At 37.9% G+C, this 22,131-nt stretch overlaps 2 protein-coding genes across 3 annotated transcripts; one reads left to right on the top strand and one right to left on the bottom strand.

Annotated features, from left to right (window-relative positions):
- The first annotated feature begins 616 nt into the window (after positions 1 to 616).
- LOC115445878 (sphingomyelin phosphodiesterase 1) lies at positions 617 to 15,713 on the top strand. 2 transcript variants are annotated; one of them, XM_030172362.2, is made up of 10 exons: positions 655 to 1,054; positions 1,133 to 1,278; positions 1,601 to 1,762; positions 7,334 to 7,492; positions 7,592 to 7,969; positions 8,382 to 8,557; positions 8,696 to 8,890; positions 9,191 to 9,361; positions 9,622 to 9,796; positions 15,188 to 15,713. In XM_030172362.2, exons 1-10 carry the CDS (start codon positions 991 to 993, stop codon positions 15,536 to 15,538), a joined length of 1,977 nt encoding a protein of 658 aa, XP_030028222.2. In that variant the 5' UTR covers positions 655 to 990; the 3' UTR covers positions 15,539 to 15,713. The 2 variants fall into 2 exon arrangements, with proteins under 2 accessions (XP_037296456.1, XP_030028222.2); XM_037440559.1 differs by lacking the exon at positions 7,334 to 7,492 and having other exon boundaries at positions 617 to 1,054.
- On the bottom strand, positions 15,705 to 20,980 carry LOC115445892 (ubiquinol-cytochrome-c reductase complex assembly factor 1). Its single transcript, XM_030172386.2, has 5 exons — positions 20,748 to 20,980; positions 20,482 to 20,643; positions 18,623 to 18,901; positions 17,198 to 17,392; positions 15,705 to 15,859 (listed from the first exon to the last, which is right to left on the bottom strand). The coding sequence occupies exons 1-5, from the start codon at positions 20,772 to 20,774 to the stop codon at positions 15,779 to 15,781; spliced, it is 744 nt and encodes a 247-aa protein (XP_030028246.2). The 5' UTR covers positions 20,775 to 20,980; the 3' UTR covers positions 15,705 to 15,778.
- Between the last annotated feature and the right edge of the window lie 1,151 nt (positions 20,981 to 22,131).

Genomic DNA, 22,131 nt, shown 5'->3' with positions numbered 1-22,131 from the left:
CTTTATATAATAGTATAGAAATATAGATATGATTCTCCCATTATTATGTTCCCTCTACCAAATAAACCCATTGATAAAATACAAAGAAAAATGTTTGAAAATGGCTTAAAACCATCGACTTTAAACCGATTAAGTACCTTGTGATTTTAGTGGTAGGTAGTCAGTAAACACGTTATTTTGACCAAATTGCATTAGTACTACTGTAATTGAGTCTTTTTTTTTACGCAATACCTTATACCTTCACTAGAGGAGGTGAAATGCTTTAGGTGTCGGTAGTGTCAATTTTGGACTCATTTTTGCGGTTTTGTGTTTGGTCGAACTCAATATGTAACCACCCAAGGACTGGGTTAAGTTGGCTATAATATATAGAATCAGCTACTATCATGCCCTCAGGTCTGAATGCGCGTCCAGAGAAAGCATCGAACAAATTAGTGAATCATAATTATGCTGTTCAATGACATAATGTACCTACATATTTTTTTTTACTAGACGTAGCTATTAATATGAAGTATCTATAGAACATTTTATTGGGATAGATTAAATGAATGTGCACATTAATAGTGGCATTTAACATAGATTTTCCGAATTAATACAAAGATAATTGATGATGGATGGTAGATTACCTACTGCCTATTTATACTAACCTACTGATACCAAATAATTTTGTGATAACGTGAGAAGCACACTTGACGGTTGTGATCATGGAGGTTTAGTGACAGTGTACACGACTAAATGTGTTGACATAATAATATACACCCTACAGGAGCCTTGAAAGGAACGGCTATACAAAGATAATGGTTGCGTGATATGATATACTTATTTACTTTAACGACTTAGCAAGTGAAAGACTCGCCCGCATAACAGTAACAATACGGTCTAATATTAAATGCACCAAATTCGAAAATAATTTCGATGATCCGTGGGTGCACCTAAGTGCTTACATATAAAATCGGAATCAAGGCTTATCGTTCATAAATTTAAACAGTAAAGATGAGAATTCTCGTGTTTGTGTTAATTATGAGTTATAGTTCTGCAAGTCAACTCATTTCCTTTGGTAATTGTTTTTTTATTTGTTTTGAACTTTGCCTACTGCCTGTGAAAAGTGTTTCTAGAAATCTTATTTTGCTTATAGATGTCGTCGATGAGTTGTTAGCTAAATTTATGAAGAATGCATTAACGCCAGATGAGAAAATAATTCTTCAGGATGTTTTCGTGATCTTACAAAGATCCGAATATGCTTCAATTGAATCGTTTGAAAAAAGCAGTGGAAGCAGAATGGTAAAATACTCTAAAATATATTATAGGTATAAATATTCTGTAATAACCTTTGAAATTACCTATTTAATTTGGGGTGGGAATTTGTGACTGGTATGGCGAAAGAATCGATATGTATCACTTGATGGGACAGAGATAACCTTTGCGAAATATTCGACCAGTATTTGTATCGCTACCTACATGTGCGGAGGTGGTGAGTGACTGTCCATATTAAAATGATAGGTACTTACCTATCATTTTAATATGGACCTACCTAGCGGTAGATACTTAGGTATCTACCGCTACTTATTTTCAGTCGCTGCATTGATTTTATAACCCTTTGCAGAGTCTTGAGTGTTTAGTTTGCCGAAGTGCATTTGCAGCTGCATTTCAAGGACTTGAAAATGGTCAAACTGATGAAGAAATTACTGAAGTAATGACTACGCTATGTGTTTCCATTGGCATTCAAACTTATAACGTCTGCAGAGGCGCTGTCGCTTTAAACGTGGTAAGATTTCTGTTTAATAAACAGACAGAAAAACTTTACGCATACCAAAAACATTAACCAGTATACGGCGCGTTGGGGTAAGATTGTAGGAGGTGTAACATCGTATAAATCAAATAACTTGCAATTTTGTTATAATTTTTGTTTTCAGACAACACTACCTGCGACCCCATCTTGTTCCCTACGTTCCACTAGTTCACATGAATAATTCCGTCAAGTAAATAATGTTTACGGTGCTAAAAAACAGAATATCGGTATTTCGTCGTTCCCCGGCAGATCCGGATTAACCCCATGCAAGAATTTGCCTAATTTTAATTTAGTATTTACGGTTTTCAATTAATTTTGTAGTTATATAGGAAATAAATCTTGTGACTTGTATATTCAAATTTGTCGAAACACCTATATTCTCTGAGATCCGATCTTTACGCATACAATTATTTGTCGTTAAAGAACGGATAAAAATCGTTCGATCTAGCACTTGTAAAATATTGCAAGTTTGTGTCAAAATGTATACACGAAAACGTCTGAATACAGTAATTATGTAATTTTTTTAGCTCAGGTGAATGATCAATTTTGTTTATTTGTTATTAACTTACACGTGTATGTACTATTTCTTCGAATATTTTTTAAAATATCTCTAGTGTCAATCATGAGGGGTAAGATCGTATGCCTAGAACTATTAAAAAAGAAAGTTCGCTTCTAAAAATATCTTACGAAATTTATAAAATTTTTTGAATGTTTATAAATGACTATCTAGATTAGAATATACTCTTTTTATGGATTTTAGAATCTCCTTAACATAGACGGTTTTAGAGAGTAGTCCGAATTATACCTGTGAAGGTCCTATCTTTCTCACACATTTCTAAAAGTATGGTACTTTTTTAAAGCTTTATAAAACATTAACTGTTATATTTAAGAAATTTAAAAAATATATACCATTTAGTATATTTAATAACATATAGCTAAGTTAATAATTTATTATGATAACTTCTATACAATTCTTGTAAAAAAATATTTTTAACACGTTGAAAAAGCGTCCGATTTAACCCCAACGCACCTTAATAATACCAGCCCCGGATCTATGGGGGGGCAAGCCGGGGTCCGTGCCCTGGGCGGCGAATTCAGAGGGCGGCAAATCCAAACTTGGCATATGAATACACAACTCATAATTAACGCAACTTTGACTACTAAATTGTTTCCCGCGGGGCGCGAAATGATGATGACAAAGTTAAAAATATAGGTAGTCGAGGGCGGCATTATCTTGATTTTGCCCCGCCTCCAAAAAATTCAAGATCCGGGACTGAATAATACCTATGTTATCAAAAGGAGAATACCCAAAATTGTCTCACATTTGAAAGGGAGTGTATGTGTGGCAATATTATTCATCATAAACGAAATTTCTTTAAACATAAAAATATGGAATTACACCAATTCATTTTATAGAAATCCGTTTCGAGTTTTTGTTTTTAATTAGTATACTTAATGTATTTGGTTAAATAAGACCATATTTGATTCGATTTATTTTGAATATAAAGCTATTGATAACGGTTTTCCTCTCTAAGTAGGTATTATTGATAATAATTATTGAATATTTTTAGGTATAACTTGCGTTCTTTTGGTCGTGTTTCTTTTTTTTAATAAAATAAGACGATATTTGATTTTATTTACGCCATTTAATAAGTTGCTGTTGACAGCGACTTTCCTGTCAGAAGTCTAGCATAGAGTAAGTGATTGATGTTTGTTAAAACACCGATGTTCGATGTTTATTTTAAAATATCGATATTCATGAAAATCTTTGTTTTTTTTTGCCTTCGTCACTAATAATATAATTAGGTAGGTGAGTACTTAAATAAAAGAGCAATATTATAATGCTTGTCTAGATATTGTTGATAAAGTTATACTTTGCTATTATTATTTTATGTAGCATACCGTGTTCATATCCTATATTTGGCATAGGTGTATTCGACTAAGCTCGGACGGTTTTTCGATGAATTGTGAGAAAGCTCAAAAAATATTTTTTATCATAAAAATTAAATTAATGCATATTACAGTTATTTTAAAAATATCATTACTACCATACCAAAGGAATCAAAACATTCAAAATTTAAAGAATAGACTACCTACAATAATGATTGAAGGACCGTACAATACTTTATTATAAAGTATGGGTGGCACTCTACTTCTATTAGGTACTTTACATAATAATAGGATCATTAAACTTTGCAATCTCGCCGATAGGAGGTCTGATAAAGTCTATGTTTGCGTTTAAAGTAGCTATGTAGTATTTACCAAAGTAGGCACTTGGCAAGTATTTACTTAGATCTACCATAGTAGATACTTAGGCCTTTTACCACCGGGCCTCGACGGATGTTAATATGCGGTCGGTGCAAAAAACTTTTTACGCATGTTGCAGGAAGCATAGATTTAGTTTAGTTTAAAATATACAACAAGCCGGCTCCCTGATATTAACCACCGCGCTAAATGATAGGTAGTGTTACATTTATTAAGTATTATCGAAATTAGCTTTTGTTCGGATCAAACCATCTCCATGCCAACCTTCATCAAAATCTGATAGGTAGTTTTTAAGTTCATAGCGTTCAGACTGCCAGACAGGTGCGGCGAGGGGTTTGTTTTATAATATATTTAAAGCTTATATAGCCTTCCGCGATAAATGACTTATCCAACACTAAAATATTTTTTCAATTTGAATCAGTAGTCCCTGAGATTAATGTGTTAAAACAAACAAATTCCCACAGCTTTATATATTAGTATAGATTATAAGTATATATCCTTTTTGGATGCTGATGCAAACGTATTCGAACTAATTAAATCCAAACTGAATAGCGACAAAAGTTTTACAGGTACTTAACTCTTGGTCTCTCGTGGCTCGCCGGCGAGCCAAGACAGCTACATGACATTTGCGTGTGTCACGGGATTATAACCTTATATACCTAGTCTTGCCATAAATATTGTAATAAAGAAAAAAGAAAATTGTTAACTGCAAATAACATTTATTACTTTTACAGTGTGTCAGTTTAATACATAAATATAAAACAATTAAAAATATAAAAAGCTTATTCGAAGTGGTCTCCATTGGCTGCAATACAGTCCTTTAAACGATGAGGCCAGTTATCAATAGAAGCACGCACTCTTTCCATGGGAAAATTCTTCACTGCCAATCGTATAGATTGTTTTAGGGACTCCAAATTATCATGGCGTTTAGAGCAAGCTGTACTCTGTAAAACTGACCACAAATCATAATCCAGCGGATTAAGATCGGGACTAGACGACGGCCAGTCTTCAGCTCTGATGAAGTCCGAAACGTTCGATTCCAACCAAGACTGCGTGGACCGAGCTTTATGACCCGGCGCCGAGTCTTGCTGGAAGGACCATACTTGGTTATTGAACATGGTGATGTTAAGGGGCTTAACTACCTTCTCAAGAATGGTATCTTGATACACTTGTGCCGATGTTTTGATACCTTTTTCACAAAAATATGGCTCAGTCACTCCTTCATAGCTAACACCCCACCAAACCATCACTGAAGTCGGATAATGTCCACGTTGCACTCTGTCGACTAATTGGGAAGCTTCCTTAGAGCTTTGAGCATAAATACGGTCATTTTGTTTGTTAAAATGTTGCTCAATTGTAAAAATTTTCTCATCCGTAAACAAAATTTTTCTGTGACCTCCCTTTGCGTACCGCTTCAGTAGTTGTTTCGATTTTACCACCCTATTCTTCTTTAAATTATCAGTTAAGAAATGGCCAGTGCGTCTCTTATAGGCTGCAAGTCCTAAGTCATCTTTTAAAATACGCGACATGGTTCTAGGTGCTATCTTCATTTCCCGAGATAAAATCTTTTGCTTTCGGACAGGATTTCTTCGAATTCTTTCCCTTACTGCTTTGACCACCTTTTTCGTACGAACACTACGTGGACGGCCAGATCTTTTCTGTCACAAACAGAGGAGGTCTCATTGTACCTATTAATAGCCCGGTACACAAACATTTTACTAATACCAAGTGTATGGAGAGTTTTAAAAATTGCATTTGGCTCCATACCTACTTTGTGTAATGCTATCACAGCGATTCGGTTCTCTTTATCACCCCACACCATTTTAATATCGCAAAATATTTTACAATGTATTGGCGCCAAAATGAGAAAACACAATGAACAATCGTATAAAAATGACAGATTCGAAATTCAAATGTAATATTTTTTTATAATTAAGTGTAACAGTATTTATGGCCAGACTAAGTACTACATAATATATACTACACTAGATGACCCGGTGAACTTCGTATCACCTACATACATTTATTATTATTATTCATCGTGGAACGCAATTTTGCCATACCAATACGTACGTTATCATTATCTGTCTCTCGCTAGTCAACAGGACCCTTATTCTGTATGATATAAATGCGTAATGCGGCCGTGTCATGTTATCTTCGGGAAATGTGCGTGGAATGGTATTCTGTAAGCCAAATTTCTATAGTCCTTAACATGATGCGTTGTGTTACGTGCTTGTTACGCACTGTTAAAAATAACGTGCGGGATAGAGAATAAGGCCCTAGTACGGCTTGCACGTGAGGTAGCTCGTCGCACATTTGATTGACTTCGACGATCTAAGTCATCTCCGTGGCATTTTGCGACAATAACAATAAATAAAGTTCTCGCGCACTGAACAATTGATGAGATTTTAATTATAGTCTTAAAATTTCTTTATTTATTTTCTATTTTTGAGAACCAACTAACACTTTTACACTTTATTTATTTCTGAAATGTTTTGTATTTGAACAAAATAAACCAAAGAAATCGGACCTCATATTACAACTATGAAACAGACTTATTTCTGAATACATCTATATATATGTTACAGTTCTTTATTTCTAAAAAGAGAAAAAGACATGAAATGTTTGACAGGTAGGAACATTTTGTATTGAAAACTTATATTGTCGTTTTTAGTATTTTCCGTTATTTATTATTTATGTTCGTCACCGTTTAATCCATCCCTGGACTTCCACAAATAATTCAAAACCAAAATTAGCCAAATCGGTTCAGCCGTTCTCGAGTTTTAGCGAGACTAACGAACAGCAATTGATTTTTATATATATAGATAATAAGGTTATTTTTCCGTAACACGCCTAGCTGTCAATGTTTGCCGGCAAACATTCAGCTACCTCACGGGTTAAATTACCTATGTGGCGGGACAGTTAGTGCATATACCGCCATCTTGTCAACATCGCTGGAACTGCAAGAGGATCGATGCAGTGACGCAACTACAGTGATATCACACAGCAATCACGATAGATGGCGACATCGATCCTGAATCACGCTTGCACAATTTGAGCGACGTGTAGAATATATACCACCTCCGAATAGGAACTGTCGGAGGGGCCGCGGCCGGTCAGGCGCAACATCTGCCTGTCTGGGAATCTTCCCCCTCTATAGAGGAACGTGTAACCATCTGTTCCTCTACAGTGGCGTCTACATTTACGCCGCTAAACCTACTAAAATTGTTGAATACTTACACAACTTTCCTACTAGTAGGTATATTGTCGTTTATTTTACAGCCGATTATCTCTTACATTGTAAGAAACGTACCTGCAGCAACCGCAGCCGCATTTTGTGGTTTAGTGTTTCAAACAGCACACAATCCAAATGCGTGTCCTTTTCAAGACACTAGGTTTGACTGGCAAGTAGAACTACCGGAACGACCCACCGAAGTAGCAGTAAGTTAAAAACAATACTTACGTACCATTATGTTCATGATTTTCTTGCTGTAATATTATATGGGCCGAAATGCAAATGGACCAAATTAATAATTTCAGACCCCAATTTATGACTCGAAACCATTAACAATCGCAATCATCACGGATGCTCACATCGATCCACTGTACGAGGCATTCGGCGTCGCCGACTGTGACGAACCGACCTGCTGCAGAGTGGGCCAGAACCCGGCCAGGAACTATAAACACCTATCGAACGTAGAAGAGTCCATTATAGAACAAAGTATAGTTAATAAAAACGGAAATCTGTCTTTAGATTTGGGCATGGTTCCTAAGATTAAAGAATTAAGAAAGTCCTCTCAAACAAAATTCACTCCCAGAAATTCCCCACCGGCTGGTTACTGGGGTGACTATCGCAATTGTGACTCTCCTATATGGGCCTATGATGATGTCATCGAAAGAATTGCTGAAACCCACAAGGTATGTACTTAAACAGTTCAGTACCTAAGCATCAGAGTCTTGAGATACAAGCTAAGCTTAGTTCAAGACTCGCTGTATAGTGATGTCAATATTACTTACCTTTTGATAATAAACGTTTATTATTATTTATTATTATTATCATCAAAAGAATTTGAATATAAGTCCACAATAATTTTGTTTGCACGTAAGATAAATATATAAAACCCACTTATGTAAGTAGGTACTCTACAGCTGCATTACTTAGGTCTCGAGTTCGATCCCAGCGTCGCGCAGTTGTATTAGTTTTTTCTGACTAGACTACCTACCTACTAAACAAACTTACTTGTGAGTGTCAAATCTGTAAATTATCCAATCAATTAGCAAAAGTGAAGTCCCTATGAAACTAAATACCTACATTTCTATCGATTTACAGAATGTAGACGTGCTATATTACATTGGCGACACGATAGATCATGGTGTATGGGAGACAACATACGAGTTAATTAATAATATAAACCGCTACTTCATTGATAAAATAAGGAAGAGTTTTGGCGATGATGTTTTAGTTGTTCCCGTGCTTGGAAATCATGAATCACAACCGACTAATCAGTGAGTACTAATGTTACTGCAAGCATTTACGGCTCATAATAAATGAGTCTATAATTTAAATGTACCCATGCTCTATAAAGTATTGATGATATTGTAGTTTTAATTAAAATGGAAGAAAGTTAAAGATGTTTGTTTTAGGTTTGCGCCATCATCAGTGCAAGAACCCTATCTGAATACAACGTGGTTGTATGACGCTATAGCAGAAAAATGGGGCTTCTATTTAACGGACAAAGCCAAGGAATTGATAAGGGAACGCGGCGAATTCTCCATTCAAGTTCGACCTGGACTAAGAGCAATTGCTTTAAATAACAATGTCGCTTATAAATACAATTGGTAAAGCCTTTTTGATATTGCCTATGGTTAACATTTTTGTATCCTGCCGACTATAATTAGACCGTTAATGCAGTGGCGATATATTAATTGGAATTAAACCAACGAAAGATAAAGTTATGGTTTATAATACTAAAAATATGAAATATTGTGCACTTAATCTGAAACTTAGATTTAAGTATGATAGAGTAATATATACAAAACAATAGTTACGTACTATATAGAAACGTCGACATAATAATATGTTCTAACATAATAAGTATTTAATATTATTGGTATAATAAATGGTAATTCTTATTTTAGGTGGCTTGTGTATGATCCGTTAGACGCTAAAAAACACCTGGATTGGTTAGTTCAAGAGCTATATGAAGCAGAAAAAGCCGGAGAAAAAGTTCATATTCTTGCACACATTCCGCCGGGAGTACACGACCTTTCACACACATGGACTAGAGAATACAATAGAATTGTCAACAGGTACTTATTTACACGATATCCGCCTAAAAATCCTTGAAAAAAGTAGGCTTAATAGAATTTAAGTACAGGATTCCACGCGGGAAGATCTGCACCTTAAATGCTAGTTGCATATTTTACGAAACCCTCATACTGAGAATGACATAAGTATAAGGTCTATCAGGAAACTTAACTCTTGCGACTTGCCTAGGATCTTTATTTTTCAGCTGAAGATGCTATAGTATCAACTACCAACATTGAACGTGACGTGAAAAACGTTTCAGATTCTCGTCGACTATCGCGGCAGAATTCAACGGTCATACACATTCTGACGAGTTTAAAATATTCTACGACAGTGAAGGTAGACCGATCAACATGGCGTGGGGCGGTGGCAGTGCAACTGCCTACACTTTCTACAACTTGAACTACAAAATCGCTGCAATCGACACACAAACTTTCGTAAGTTGAATGGTGATTGTCTGGGCCATCTCCCACAAGGAAATGATAGGTATATTATTAAGATGTCATTACATTGCTACGTTTTATTTGAGGCTCTAAAGGCGATGCTCCCAGTAAGACTTCGCGCTATAGACTATGTATATTTTTAAAAGCTAGATATTCGAAATATATATTGAAACCACGAAAAAACTCTTAAAAATCATATTTCTACAATAGATTATCTTTGTTTCAAATTGTTTACAATGTGTGTTTTAAACTAAAAAAAGGTAGTGTGAGGACTGGTGTGTAAATAAAATAGCGGCAACTAGTAGTAAACTTAACTCATTTATTAATTGTTCGACCGTGGATATATACAAAATTAAGTTCAACACCCAATGCACAGCTGAAGCGTATACCCGCTAGGGCAGCCAATAGCAGCAAAGCTAGCGGACTTGCATGGGCACGATGGTATGCGGCGCCACTGTCGCAATCGTCGGAATATCGCAGGGCGCATGCGCGCAGCTGGTATACAAATACCGAGGCGGCGCACATGGACCAATAATGGAGCGTCTGCGCTCGGTGCGCGATGATGTTACTATGCTGCTACAGTGCTCCCCCTCAAGCGAAGCGTACAGGAGTCCTCACCATTCTTCCCGATCTCGTTTTCCGCAGAATTTTATCAGACGGTGTCACCGTTTGTGATAAGGCATGCTTCGCGGCAGGAGCTTGGTTGTTGACCTGTGATGTGCACTGTTCCTCCAAGTTCAATGTATATGCTGGTTTTAAGCGGTCAATCGACACATTAATGGTACGCGTAGGCAGCTGGATCTTGAAAAATTTTTCGATTTTCTCTAGGACAGGGTAGGGACCTTCGTAAGGGCGTTGCAATGGCTTGCGTACGCTGTCCACGCGCAGGAACACTGCTTCACATGTGTTGAGGTCCTTATGAACGAATACATTTTTCTTGTTGGCGTGTGTCACGTAGGTGGGAGTCAGCTGAGTTATAAGACAATGCAGCTGCTCGACATAGTTGTAGTCCATATTTGTAGGTTTCGGTGATGGAGCTATGAAATCGCCCGGTAGTCGTAGCGCTTGGCCATATGTTAGCTGAGCTGCGCTTGTGTTGGTGTCGGTGCGAGTGGCAGCGCGAAGTCCCATTAATACGGTAGGTAATTCGGCGGTCCACTTGTTACTGGTGCTAAGTCTAGACATGAGTGCGGCCTTCAAAGATCTGTGCCATCGTTCAATGATCCCGTTGCTCTGAGGGTGGTAGGCAGTAGTACGGGTTTTTTCAGCGCCAATCAATCGTGTCAGTTCGAGAAACAGCTGACTTTCAAACTGTCTTCCTTGGTCAGTTGTGATGGTAGTGGGAGCGCCAAAACGGGTTATCCACGCGTCATAGACTATTTTCGCTACAGCTTCGGATGTGATCTCTTCAATAGGGATAGCTTCAGGCCAACGAGTTGCGCGGTCAATCATGGTAAGTAGATAGCGGTGTCCTTGAACTGATGTAGGTAGCGGCCCGACTATGTCGATGTGTAGGTGTTGAAATCGGTCACTCGGCGGGAAGTGTGCAATGTCGCTATGTGTATGGCGTTGAATCTTTGATTGTTGACACTCCGTGCATGATTTAGCCCAGAGTCCAATGTCTGCATTCATTGATGGCCAAAAGTATCGTGTTTGCATCAGCTTGCGAGTTGCTCTAATACCGGGATGACTTATGTTGTGCACCGCGTTGAATGCGGGGCGGCGAAAGTCATTAGGTAAATAAGGGCGTATGTTGCGTGTTGCTGTCTCGCAGTAGATGTACTTGTCCGTCGTAGGTATAGCGATTCTCTTGAGAGTTATATTCGACTGTTTCATAAGCTGAGGTATGATCGAGTCTTGCTCTTGTGCTGTGGCAAGTTTGGTGTAGTCGATGAAGGTAGGTGTTGCGATGGTCTCGATCCGTGAAAGTGCGTCGGCGACTACGTTATCTACCCCGCTCACGTGGCGTACATCGGTCGTGAATTCACTGATGAACAGTAGTTGGCGAGCTCTTCGTTGAGTCTCGCTGTCGGACGGCGGCTTGTGGAATGCATATATTAAGGGTTTGTGGTCTGTATAGATTATTAGTTCTCGTCCTTCGAACATTTTGCGAAAATGTTTTACGGCCATATAAACTGCTAACAGCTCTCTGTCGAATGTACTGTATCTCTGTTGTGTGTCAGATAGTTTCTTCGAGAAATAGCCAATAGGTATCCATTTATTATTCACACGTTGTTGTAATACAGCGCCTGCGCACTTGTCCGATGCGTCACACATAAGCGATACGGGATGGTCGGCACTCGGTGCCGGGTGAGCGAGTAAGACTGCGTTTTGGATGCTAGTTTTACAAGCTTCGAATGCGCACGATGCCTCATTTGTCCAAGTGATTTTTGATTTGTCGCGTTTTTTCGAGTTGTGTAGGAATGCGTTGAGTGGAGCTTGTATGCGCGCAGCGTTGGGAATGTTGTCACGATAGAAGTTGACCATGCCGAGGAACCGTCGTAACTCTTGTATAGTTTCTGGCTTCGGGTACTCTACGATGACCTTGACCTTTTCGTACGGTGGCTTGATACCTTCGCTGGATACGTCGTAACCCAGAAATTTGACACTTTCTTTGCCGAAAACGCATTTGGACGGGTTTATTGTTATACCGTATTCGTCTAATCTTCGCAGAACAGCGCGGAGGTCTTCATAATGTTGATGAATGTCTTTCGAGGCCAGAATGACGTCATCGATGAATGGAAATGCGAAATCTAATCCATTTAGCACTTGGTGAATAAAGCGCTGGAATGTTTGGCCAGCATTTTTGAGTCCGGGGCACATTCGCGGAAATTCAAATAATCCGAAGGGCGTGGTTATAGCGGTTTTCTCAATATCTGGCTCATAAACCGGTAATTGCTGGTATGCTCGATTCAAATCTAGGGTGGAGAAAATTTTCTTGTCATGAAGAAGGTAGGTGAAATCCTTAAGACGTGGTACTGGGTAGCGGTCTGGCAATGTTACGGCATTAAGTCGTCGATAGTCGCCACAGACGCGTAGGTCGCCGTTTTTCTTCGGTACGACGTGCAATGGGCTTGACCAGGGGCTTTTGCTTGGGCGGCATAGACCCTGACGCATCATGGACTCGAATTCCTGTTTGACAGGCAGGTAGCGATGCGGCGGTAACGGTCGTGTTCTGCAGTGTAGTGGCGGACCTGAAGTCTCAATATGGTGTTCGACGCGGTGTTTGGGTGTTTCCTTCATCGCCGAGGGTCTGATGATATCGGGGTACTCGGCTAATATTTGGTGAAATGGCTGATGATCGTCAATGCTTCGTACAGTTGGCTCAGTGCAGTATGTAATTGGCGTCTTGACAGATAAGTTGGTGACCTTGTCGATGAGGCAGCGACCGCCTATATCAACAAGAAGTTTGTGGTGCTTCAAAAAATCAGCGCCGATGATTGGCTTGCTGACTGCGGCGATGACGAACTTCCATGAATAGGGTCTTCGTAGGTTTAAATCGAGCACCATCCTTTTTTCGCCGTATGTAGGTATTGTGGTATTATTATCGGCGTATAGTTGGAACGATGTCGGAGCTGCCCTCATCCCTTTCGGTTTTGGTATGACAGACACGTTTGCGCCCGTATCGATCAAAAATCGTAGACGTGTGTTTCTATCGGTGATGAATAGGCGGTGTGATACATCGCTCGCGCCGGTTCCCGCCTCAGCCAACGCGTTGGTTAGTTTTCCGAAGTGGGCGTATTATCTTCGAATTTGCAAGGACGCGTGCATCGTCTTGCCTGGTTTCCAAATTTACGGTGGTAGTAGCACACTGCCGGGGTTTCGGGACGATGGGGCGGAGTATTTCGCGGCGCGCGATGTCTGCTCTGGGATCTTGAATAAGAACGATCACGTCGAAATGGTCGCCTTGATCGGTATGATACACGCTGGGCCTTTAATTCGGATATCTCTCTCGTAAGCATGTCGATTTTTTCGTGAATCGACACTTCGGTCGATGCAGAGTGGCTCGGAGTCGAGGTTACTACGGCGACTTCTGGACGTGACTGTTCCAATATCTTGTCTGCCATGAGCGCAAGTTCGTTTATATCGGATTTCTGGGCGATATTCTCGCTTACAGCGAGAACGGCGCGGATGGACTGCGGGAGGTGATTTGTCCACAAAATACGCAACGTAGAATCGGAAATGTTGTCGCCGGCTAAATTCTTCATGCGGCGCAGAAGCTGTGATGGTTTCATCTCTCCTAACTCCATTTCCGACAACAATCTCTGCACCTGGCGCTGCTCGGATTCTTCGTAGACTTGCAACAGGCGGCTTTTGATCGTTTCGTACTTTTCGGTTTCCGGGGGACGGAGGAGTATGTCGGAGATGTCATCTACGTCTTGTCGTTCAAGCTGTGCGACGACGAGATCATACATTGCTTTATCTCCCTTTTTGTGTGGCGCGACGATGGCTTCGAATTGGGCAAACCACAGGCGCAGTTTGTCACGCCATAAAGGTGGTATGCGGAGATTGGTCGCGACACCAGCAAGTTCTTGTTCGGAAGCTTCATTTTTAGATGTCGCCATGGTCTGGAAGGGTTTGCAGACGTTATGGCGGTAGTTGCCTTTGGTCTTGAGTGGCTGTTGAAGTCGTGGGTCACCACTGTGAGGACTGGTGTGTAAATAAAATAGCGGCAACTAGTAGTAAACTTAATTCATTTATTAATTGTTCGACCGTGGATATATACAAAATTAAGTTCAACACCCAATGCACAGCTGAAGCGTATACCCGCTAGGGCAGCCAATAGCAGCAAAGCTAGCGGACTTGCATGGGCACGATGGTATGCGGCGCCACTGTCGCAATCGTCGGAATATCGCAGGGCGCATGCGCGCAGCTGGTATACAAATACCGAGGCGGCGCACATGGACCAATAATGGAGCGTCTGCGCTCGGTGCGCGATGATGTTACTATGCTGCTACAGTAGTAAATGTTTATTAATGAAGTTTTTTTTTTCGTTTCTTTTAAACTAAAAGGGTTTGATAGTAAACAATACCTCGCTAAAGAAACGCTAAAAAGTGAATATCGCTATTTTCAACATACGACAGTTTACTTAGGAGCCATCGAAATCTTTGCATATTCCAGTCCCGTAACTCGTGCGCTGTAAATGTATGGAGCGACTGTTCAAAGCAGTTTGCTCAATAGAGACATAATATAGTATTCGTATAAGCAATAAATGTGTTACATAATCATTTGTTATAAAAGTTAAGTTTTGTAAATATTATGTCGGCAGCCACGTGTTAGGCTCCTTTCTTTTATTTTATGTTATGTGCGCTGCTGTCCGTCTGGAGACGGACACCACACCGGGTACGATCGATACGAGTAACATGATCTTTATTATTGTTGCAGATGCCAACTAATATAGTAAATTATGTGTATAATCTTACGGAAGCCAACTTAACTCCGAACAGAAGACCACATTGGTTCCAGTTGTATGATATGAAAAATACTTTTGGACTTGACAATTTAAGTCCTTCTTCAATGAATAATTTAGTTCGCAGAATGGTTACAACTAATAGAGAATTACTGGACAAGTATGCGGCATTTTATTCAAAATTAAGTGACGCTCGTTGGCCTTACTGTAATACAGATTGCAAACTCGATAATCTATGTAAAACTGTGGTTACGGTTCTTTGGGAAAGACAGAGATGTGAAGAATTGAGAAGACTTTATTTTCAATCATCACGCGGGATAAAATAATGAGCAATTTAAAGCCATAGGTATATGATCAACTACATTAATTATATGAAACCTATAGCCAAAATTTTAAAATTTCAAACTTACAAAGCCACCACGAAAATTTTATTTGCAGATAAGATGTTTGTATCTAGACCTGATATAATACACTGTCTAAATAATAAAACAATTACATATATAATAAGTTTTATTTTTTAAATAACTACCTACTAATTATCTCAAATTATTTACATAACCCCTTTTTTACTTAGACAGTATACTTAACCATGTAATATTCGGTTTCATTTTAAGATTTTCACTAGGTATCTTGTCCAATATGCAAATCTGAAATAAAAAATAAAAGTTTAATATAGCATTTATAAAATATGTACTTATTGTACCTGTTGGATAATCAGCTAGATTAATATGACATATGCATAACAACAGTGGCGAAGGTTGAAATTCTGCAAAAGCGCTACTTTAAAATCAGTAAAATATTATTAATTTATATTCTAAATTATTAAATACAAATTACTTATTATAAGATTAATTAATGACATCAATTTTATTACATTATTATTAGTAAAGCAGACTCCGCAAAATTAATTAGCACGAACAATAATGAAGACCCAAATTCTCGAGTTGCCCGAGGCGCCTAGAGTATTGATACGAGCACGTGTACATGCATCTTTATGCGATGGACAGACAGAAAAGACGTAAGACGCGGACGGACAGCGGACATATTATGTCTTTTCCGCGTCCCTTTCATACAAATTCTCTATTGTAAAACATACAGAAAAGACGGGACATCGTCGCAAGTGCCGATAGACTAGGGTGCGGGCACTCGCGCGTCGCAGTAACACAAAACTACCTGCGTCTTTGAGTAGTTATGACGTGTTTAGAGAAGGAAGATCATCGTATATTAAGTGAAAGTGCAGGACGAGTATGAATTCAACGTTCAATATTGTACTTTAATTGAAAATCATCCAGTTCTCTATGATTATAAAAACCAGAGTATTGCAATAACTCTCTGTATATTAGCGAGAAGATACACCAGCGCTAAGACATCTTCATCTTCGGAAGAAGACATGTTAGCGTGTCAAAATGGCGTCACGTCCGTGTCTCGTCCTTTCTATTTGGATTAAAAAATTACGTCGGCACCCCGTTCGCGCCGTGTGTGCGCCTCACGTCTTTTATGTGTGGCCCGCGCCTTACGTCACTTCTAAAAGTTTAGACAGATACCGCGGTGTATGTGAGAGAGACAACAATATCGCAAAGGACGCTATGCGTGACCGGGTTTAGTTCGAACACATTTTTAAGGCGCAAGCACTGCGCGCGGGTTACAATTTGACGAATAGATTTGAAATACCGATATTGTTGAAGAATTGGTTTAAACTATTAAACATTAAATTATTTATTTCAATTTACTATTAATATTCTAGTAATATTAATATGCTTCTTTTTAATTATTTTCCAAAGGGCACCCAGTAGATATTACGGATGCTTCACTACTGCATAACCCACATCACATGATTAATGCATTTTGAATGTCAATCATCCATCCATGTCAAGTTTGATTGTCCGCAGCCACATTGGCTTATAAATTTTGACAAGCAGAGGTTTGCCACAACTTTATAAATGACATAGTAACATTGATAATAAAATGAGGCCATGTGCCATTACCTGATGCCTGATAAACTTAACAATTCTCTCAACATGCTCAGCTTTTGCATCTTCAGAAAGTGAGTAGAATCTCCTCCACACTGCTGCAGCAAGAACCCTGTCATCACTTAAACCTTCGTCATAAGCAACCAGTGCTGCTTGAAACTGTTCAGACAGCTCTGATACTTGTTTTCTTGCTATGGATGGATTTGCACCCTGAAATAATATTGTATTGATTTATGTGGAAATGTTAAGCCTCATAATTATAGTATCATTAATTAGGACAGTTACATTGAAGGGGTTGTATTTGAAATGTAACAGATTGTTCGAATGTAAAAAGGTTTCTGTATAATTACTAATAAATGAAAAATACTTGTTAATACAAATAATGCTATTCTAATAGGCAGCCTGCAGTTACGATAAACTTTACATCTTGGATAAAAAATAAGAATTTATAAAAATAAATACTAGCTTTTGCCCGCGACTCCGCCCGAGTGATATAGTTTTTTCGGGCTAAAGTTTTCCGTTATAAAAGTCACGCTTTATATTTTTCCGGGATAAAAAGTAGCCTATGTTCTTCCCAAAGTCTCAAACTAATTCATCCCAAATTTCAACCTAATCCGTTAGATAATTTTGGAGTTTCACGCGTTCAGACAGGCAGCCATATGCGGCGGGGGACTTTGTTTTATAATATACTTTTTAGAACTTTTTAAGAGGAGCAATTCCTTCATAAATATTTATTTTATAACTTTAACCGTTTACTCAGCGCACGCAACGGAAGCCCTTAAGAGGAATACATTTTTTTCCCGTTCTTGCAACATTTATTATTACTGCTTTGCTCCTAATGATCATAGCGTGATATACCCTATAGCCTTCCCCGTTAAATGAGCTTTCCAACACTAAAATATTTTTTCTATTCGAACCTATAATTCCTGAGATTAGCGCGTTTATATAATAGTATAGATTCCAGGAAAAAATTCCAGGGATAGAAAGAAGCCTATGTCCTTTCCAGGGTCTCAAACTATCTCCATACCAAATTTTATCGAAATCCGTTGTTTTGAGTTTTTGAGTTTATCGCGTTTAGTCAGGCATACATATGTGGCTGAGGTCTTTGTTTTATAATATAACTTTTATGATTTTTTTAAGAGCAATGATCCCGTCGTACGTAGTTGTTGCATAAATTTGACCATTTACGCAGCGTACGCAACGGAAGCTCTCAAAAGTAATAAATTGTTTCTGTTTTTGCTACATTATTCATTACTGCTGATATATAGCCTATAGCCTTCCACGAACAAAGGGCTATCCAACTCTATAAGAATTTTTCAGTTCGAACCAGTAGTTCCTGAGATTAATGCGTTCAAAGAAACAAACAAACTCTTCAGCTTTATAAAATAGTATAGATGTGTGTTAAATTAAAAAAATAAAGAAATATGACTAATACCTTACCTCTAGTAACTTGATTCTATTCGATACATCAGCCCACATAGCCTCTACTATACAGTTTCTTACAAAATAACCATCTCCTTTGACATATTTAGTCTTTTCAGTTGTTGGGTGAATGATGTCTTCAGCCATATAACGCACCATCACCAACCACACATGTAGCTCAGTGATATTGAACCAGGATGCAAATGTGTCTGGCAGTTCTAAACTTTCAAACCATTCTTCATATGCCACATTCCCAGGTATATTTTCATACAGAAAATACCCAGTAAGTTTCAAGCGCTGCAAAATGTGGTTTCTTATTTAAATTATAATGTGGATTATGAAAAATATTATCTACCATGTCACTAAATTTATTACACAAGGTGTTGTTTTGCATCCCCGCCATATTTATGGAGGTTGGTATACGCCATTTATAGAACACAAATCAATGAGAAGATAAGTAACAAAAATTACACTTTTAAAAAATAATTATTGATTAAATATAAAACCACCCATGTAATGGCAACTTTTTCAAATATGGGGGGGATGCAAAACAACAGCTTGTATACTTGGGAATAGGATCTTTCTATATGGGCACAGCAAAGTGACTTCACTCTACCTAAGGCTAAAAGGAGTAGGGTCCAGTTAGTGCCGAATAACAAGAGATAATATCTCCTCACCAGGAAGAACTATCTCAGCTTGATCTATCAATTCAGCATTAAAAAAAAGTATTAAATCTGTCTATTTGTTTAAATTCTCTTCTGCATTCGGGGTTGAAAAATATTGAGATTTAAATAGATAGTTACACATACTCATTGCAAAATAAGATACTGTTGAGTGTTTAGTGGTTGTAGATTTAACCTGTGGAAGATGAATTTTGTTTCAGTCCCATCTAGATTGGGTACATTTCAGAAGTTTGGTTTGATTAAACAAATTTGAATGGTGCTGGTTTAATAATTTATTTTATTTTATTTATATTTATTTGCCAAACACAACAGTTTTTACAATAAGTTCATCTTATACAATATTACAATTACCTTAGTAGTACTAAAAACGAATTACAGCGAGACCCAAACTAGGTGGTGAGACCTGTATTTTGGGTTTCATGGGTACGGAGTAACAGAGCAATATTTACAAAAACAAAAGAAAATTAATACTAAGATGAAGTGCAACATAGTTTTGTGGTAGTAGTATTCATAAATTCATTACTTTAAGGCTAGTTCGTTATTACTTAGTGATAAGAGCATGGTTGGAGTGAGAGAAATTATGTGAGCATGTCTGTGTGTGTGTGTGTGCGTGTGCGCGTGTGTGTGAGTGTGTGTGTGTGTGCGTCCAGAGTGAGCTCGGTCTTACTTTAGCAGCTTTTCAACATCAGCATATGACAGTTGAAGTAACCATTTTTTTACAATTTTTTTGCGAGCAAAGTTACTTTTGCATTTTATATCACAGTTTCTAATAATTTTATTGTAGATATAAGGCAGTGAGAAACTCGGACAGCGTCTAGCTAACTGAGACTTGGTAATCGTTAGTGGGATTCTATACATTCGCCTATCGACGTCAATTCACCATAGTCAGAATGGCACTTAACTTGGCGATGTGTTTTGAGTGTGGCATTTAGTACGAACAAGTGCCGGACTCTAAGCACCGGGAAGGCATTATAAAGATCATCGGTGGGAAAGCGAAAGGCCTTCCTAAGCATAACTTTTATTAGTGCCCTCTGAGCTCTCTCTGCTTGAATGAGGAAGCTTTTTCCAACTGAGAGAATAAGGAGATATAGAATGGTTTCATGAGGTATGCAACATAATAAAGCTATTCCTTTGCTTACCTTTGAGGGGATAAAGACCTAAGATCATTCTATGATATAATAGGTACCCACTAACCGTTCTAGACTGGTCCATCCATCCAACAGCCTTCATAAATTTTTTTACATATCCATCTTCCACTGTGATTGTGCTTTGGTTTCTTAAACATACTTTAGGGACTATAGTGAAACACGGTCTTGCATAATCAATTGTTCTATAACATCGTTGGTGCCACATAAACTGTAAATTTAACAATATTCAATGATAATTTAATAAACTCAATCAAAAAAAATAAAATGTAATATGATGACAAATAAATGATATATTGCAATTTTTTTACATACTCGCAGTATAGTTCGATTTCGTAACATTTCTTTAAAATAATAATGATGGATATTGAGAATATCTAGACCATGCACGACTTAGAAAACATAAAAGACATTTAATAGGTAATAATACTAGTTTATTGGTCTCTGGTAATAATGGTTAAAAAATCTACTTCAAAATCACGTCACTTAATTTTTTTTATTTATTATTAGGACTCTGGTGACAAGTCTATTGAGTCCGCCTTCCATATAATGCAATTTCTTTTTCAATTATCTTATATTTCAGTGTTACTAGCCTTCAGTTTTATTTACTCCCAACGTTAACCCCAAAGACCGCTTATTGTTGCAATATAATTGTATTAATTTACCTGTATATTGTGAACAAAATAATTTTCATGGATTTAATCATTTAACCCTCGCTCCAAGGTCCCTTGCATGTGAAGCTCAGTCTGATGTAGATACCACTGCAAAACTATTTCTGTCCCCAAGGTGCAATGTGCATGTGCTTTTATGTCCAGGATTGAAGGACTTTAAAACCTGTGTGTAATATTTGAACGTTATAAGACTTAACACCTTATGTCTCAGGATGACAAGCGCAGTAAAATGCCATACAGTACTTTGTAATCCAAAGTTCTAGATGGTGTTGCTATTGGTTATACATTATTCTTATACCTTACCACGAGACGAACGGCGCGGCATGCTGATCTCATCATTTAATACAACAACAAAAAAATGTTGTAGGTATCTCATATGGGAGAAGCTGTCATAATCGAATTTTCATGTATAAGATCTGAAATAACATTACTAAGTATCTGATAGGGTCCTCTTACAAATGTTCATTATTATGAATGCCTAATAATTAAAAATCAAAAAGTACCGATTTAAGCAGATGGAAAAATATTATATTTATTTTCCTATAAATTTAGAGGGAATGTCTCGAGGTTGGAAACCTTTCTTTATGTAAGTAAAACGCAGAGATTCTCACCCACGCAGCCTAGTTTAAACACAAGCCCATTTTAGTCGAAAGACGAAACAACAAGGATAATTATAATATAAATGGAAACGCAACAATGACTGGGATGGTCGCTATGGGACCGAATCCATCTCTGGCAAAATTTTGCAAAAAGCATTATAAAGTCATGTCCAAAGAGAAGTATAATATACTTATATGAGAAGTCATGTCTGGATTAAAAGCATTTCACTTTTGAAGTACATTTGCTTGAAAATAGGGTTGAGCCTATAACCCAGCTTTATACGTATAGTTCACGAACGAGTACCTACGCTAAGTGTTATCTTCATTATTATCGTTCGCCAAGTCATAGCAGTTTTTAAGAATCATATAGGTACGGACTATGTAGAAGTATGCATTAGGTTATAGCCATTGATAGCCATGTCAAACACG

The sequence above is a fragment of the Manduca sexta genome, chromosome 20 (assembly GCF_014839805.1).
Source record: "Manduca sexta isolate Smith_Timp_Sample1 chromosome 20, JHU_Msex_v1.0, whole genome shotgun sequence".
Lineage (NCBI taxonomy): Eukaryota > Metazoa > Arthropoda > Insecta > Lepidoptera > Sphingidae > Manduca > Manduca sexta.
Note: the sequence above shows the minus strand (reverse complement) of the source record. Positions and strands in the feature narration are given on the sequence as shown.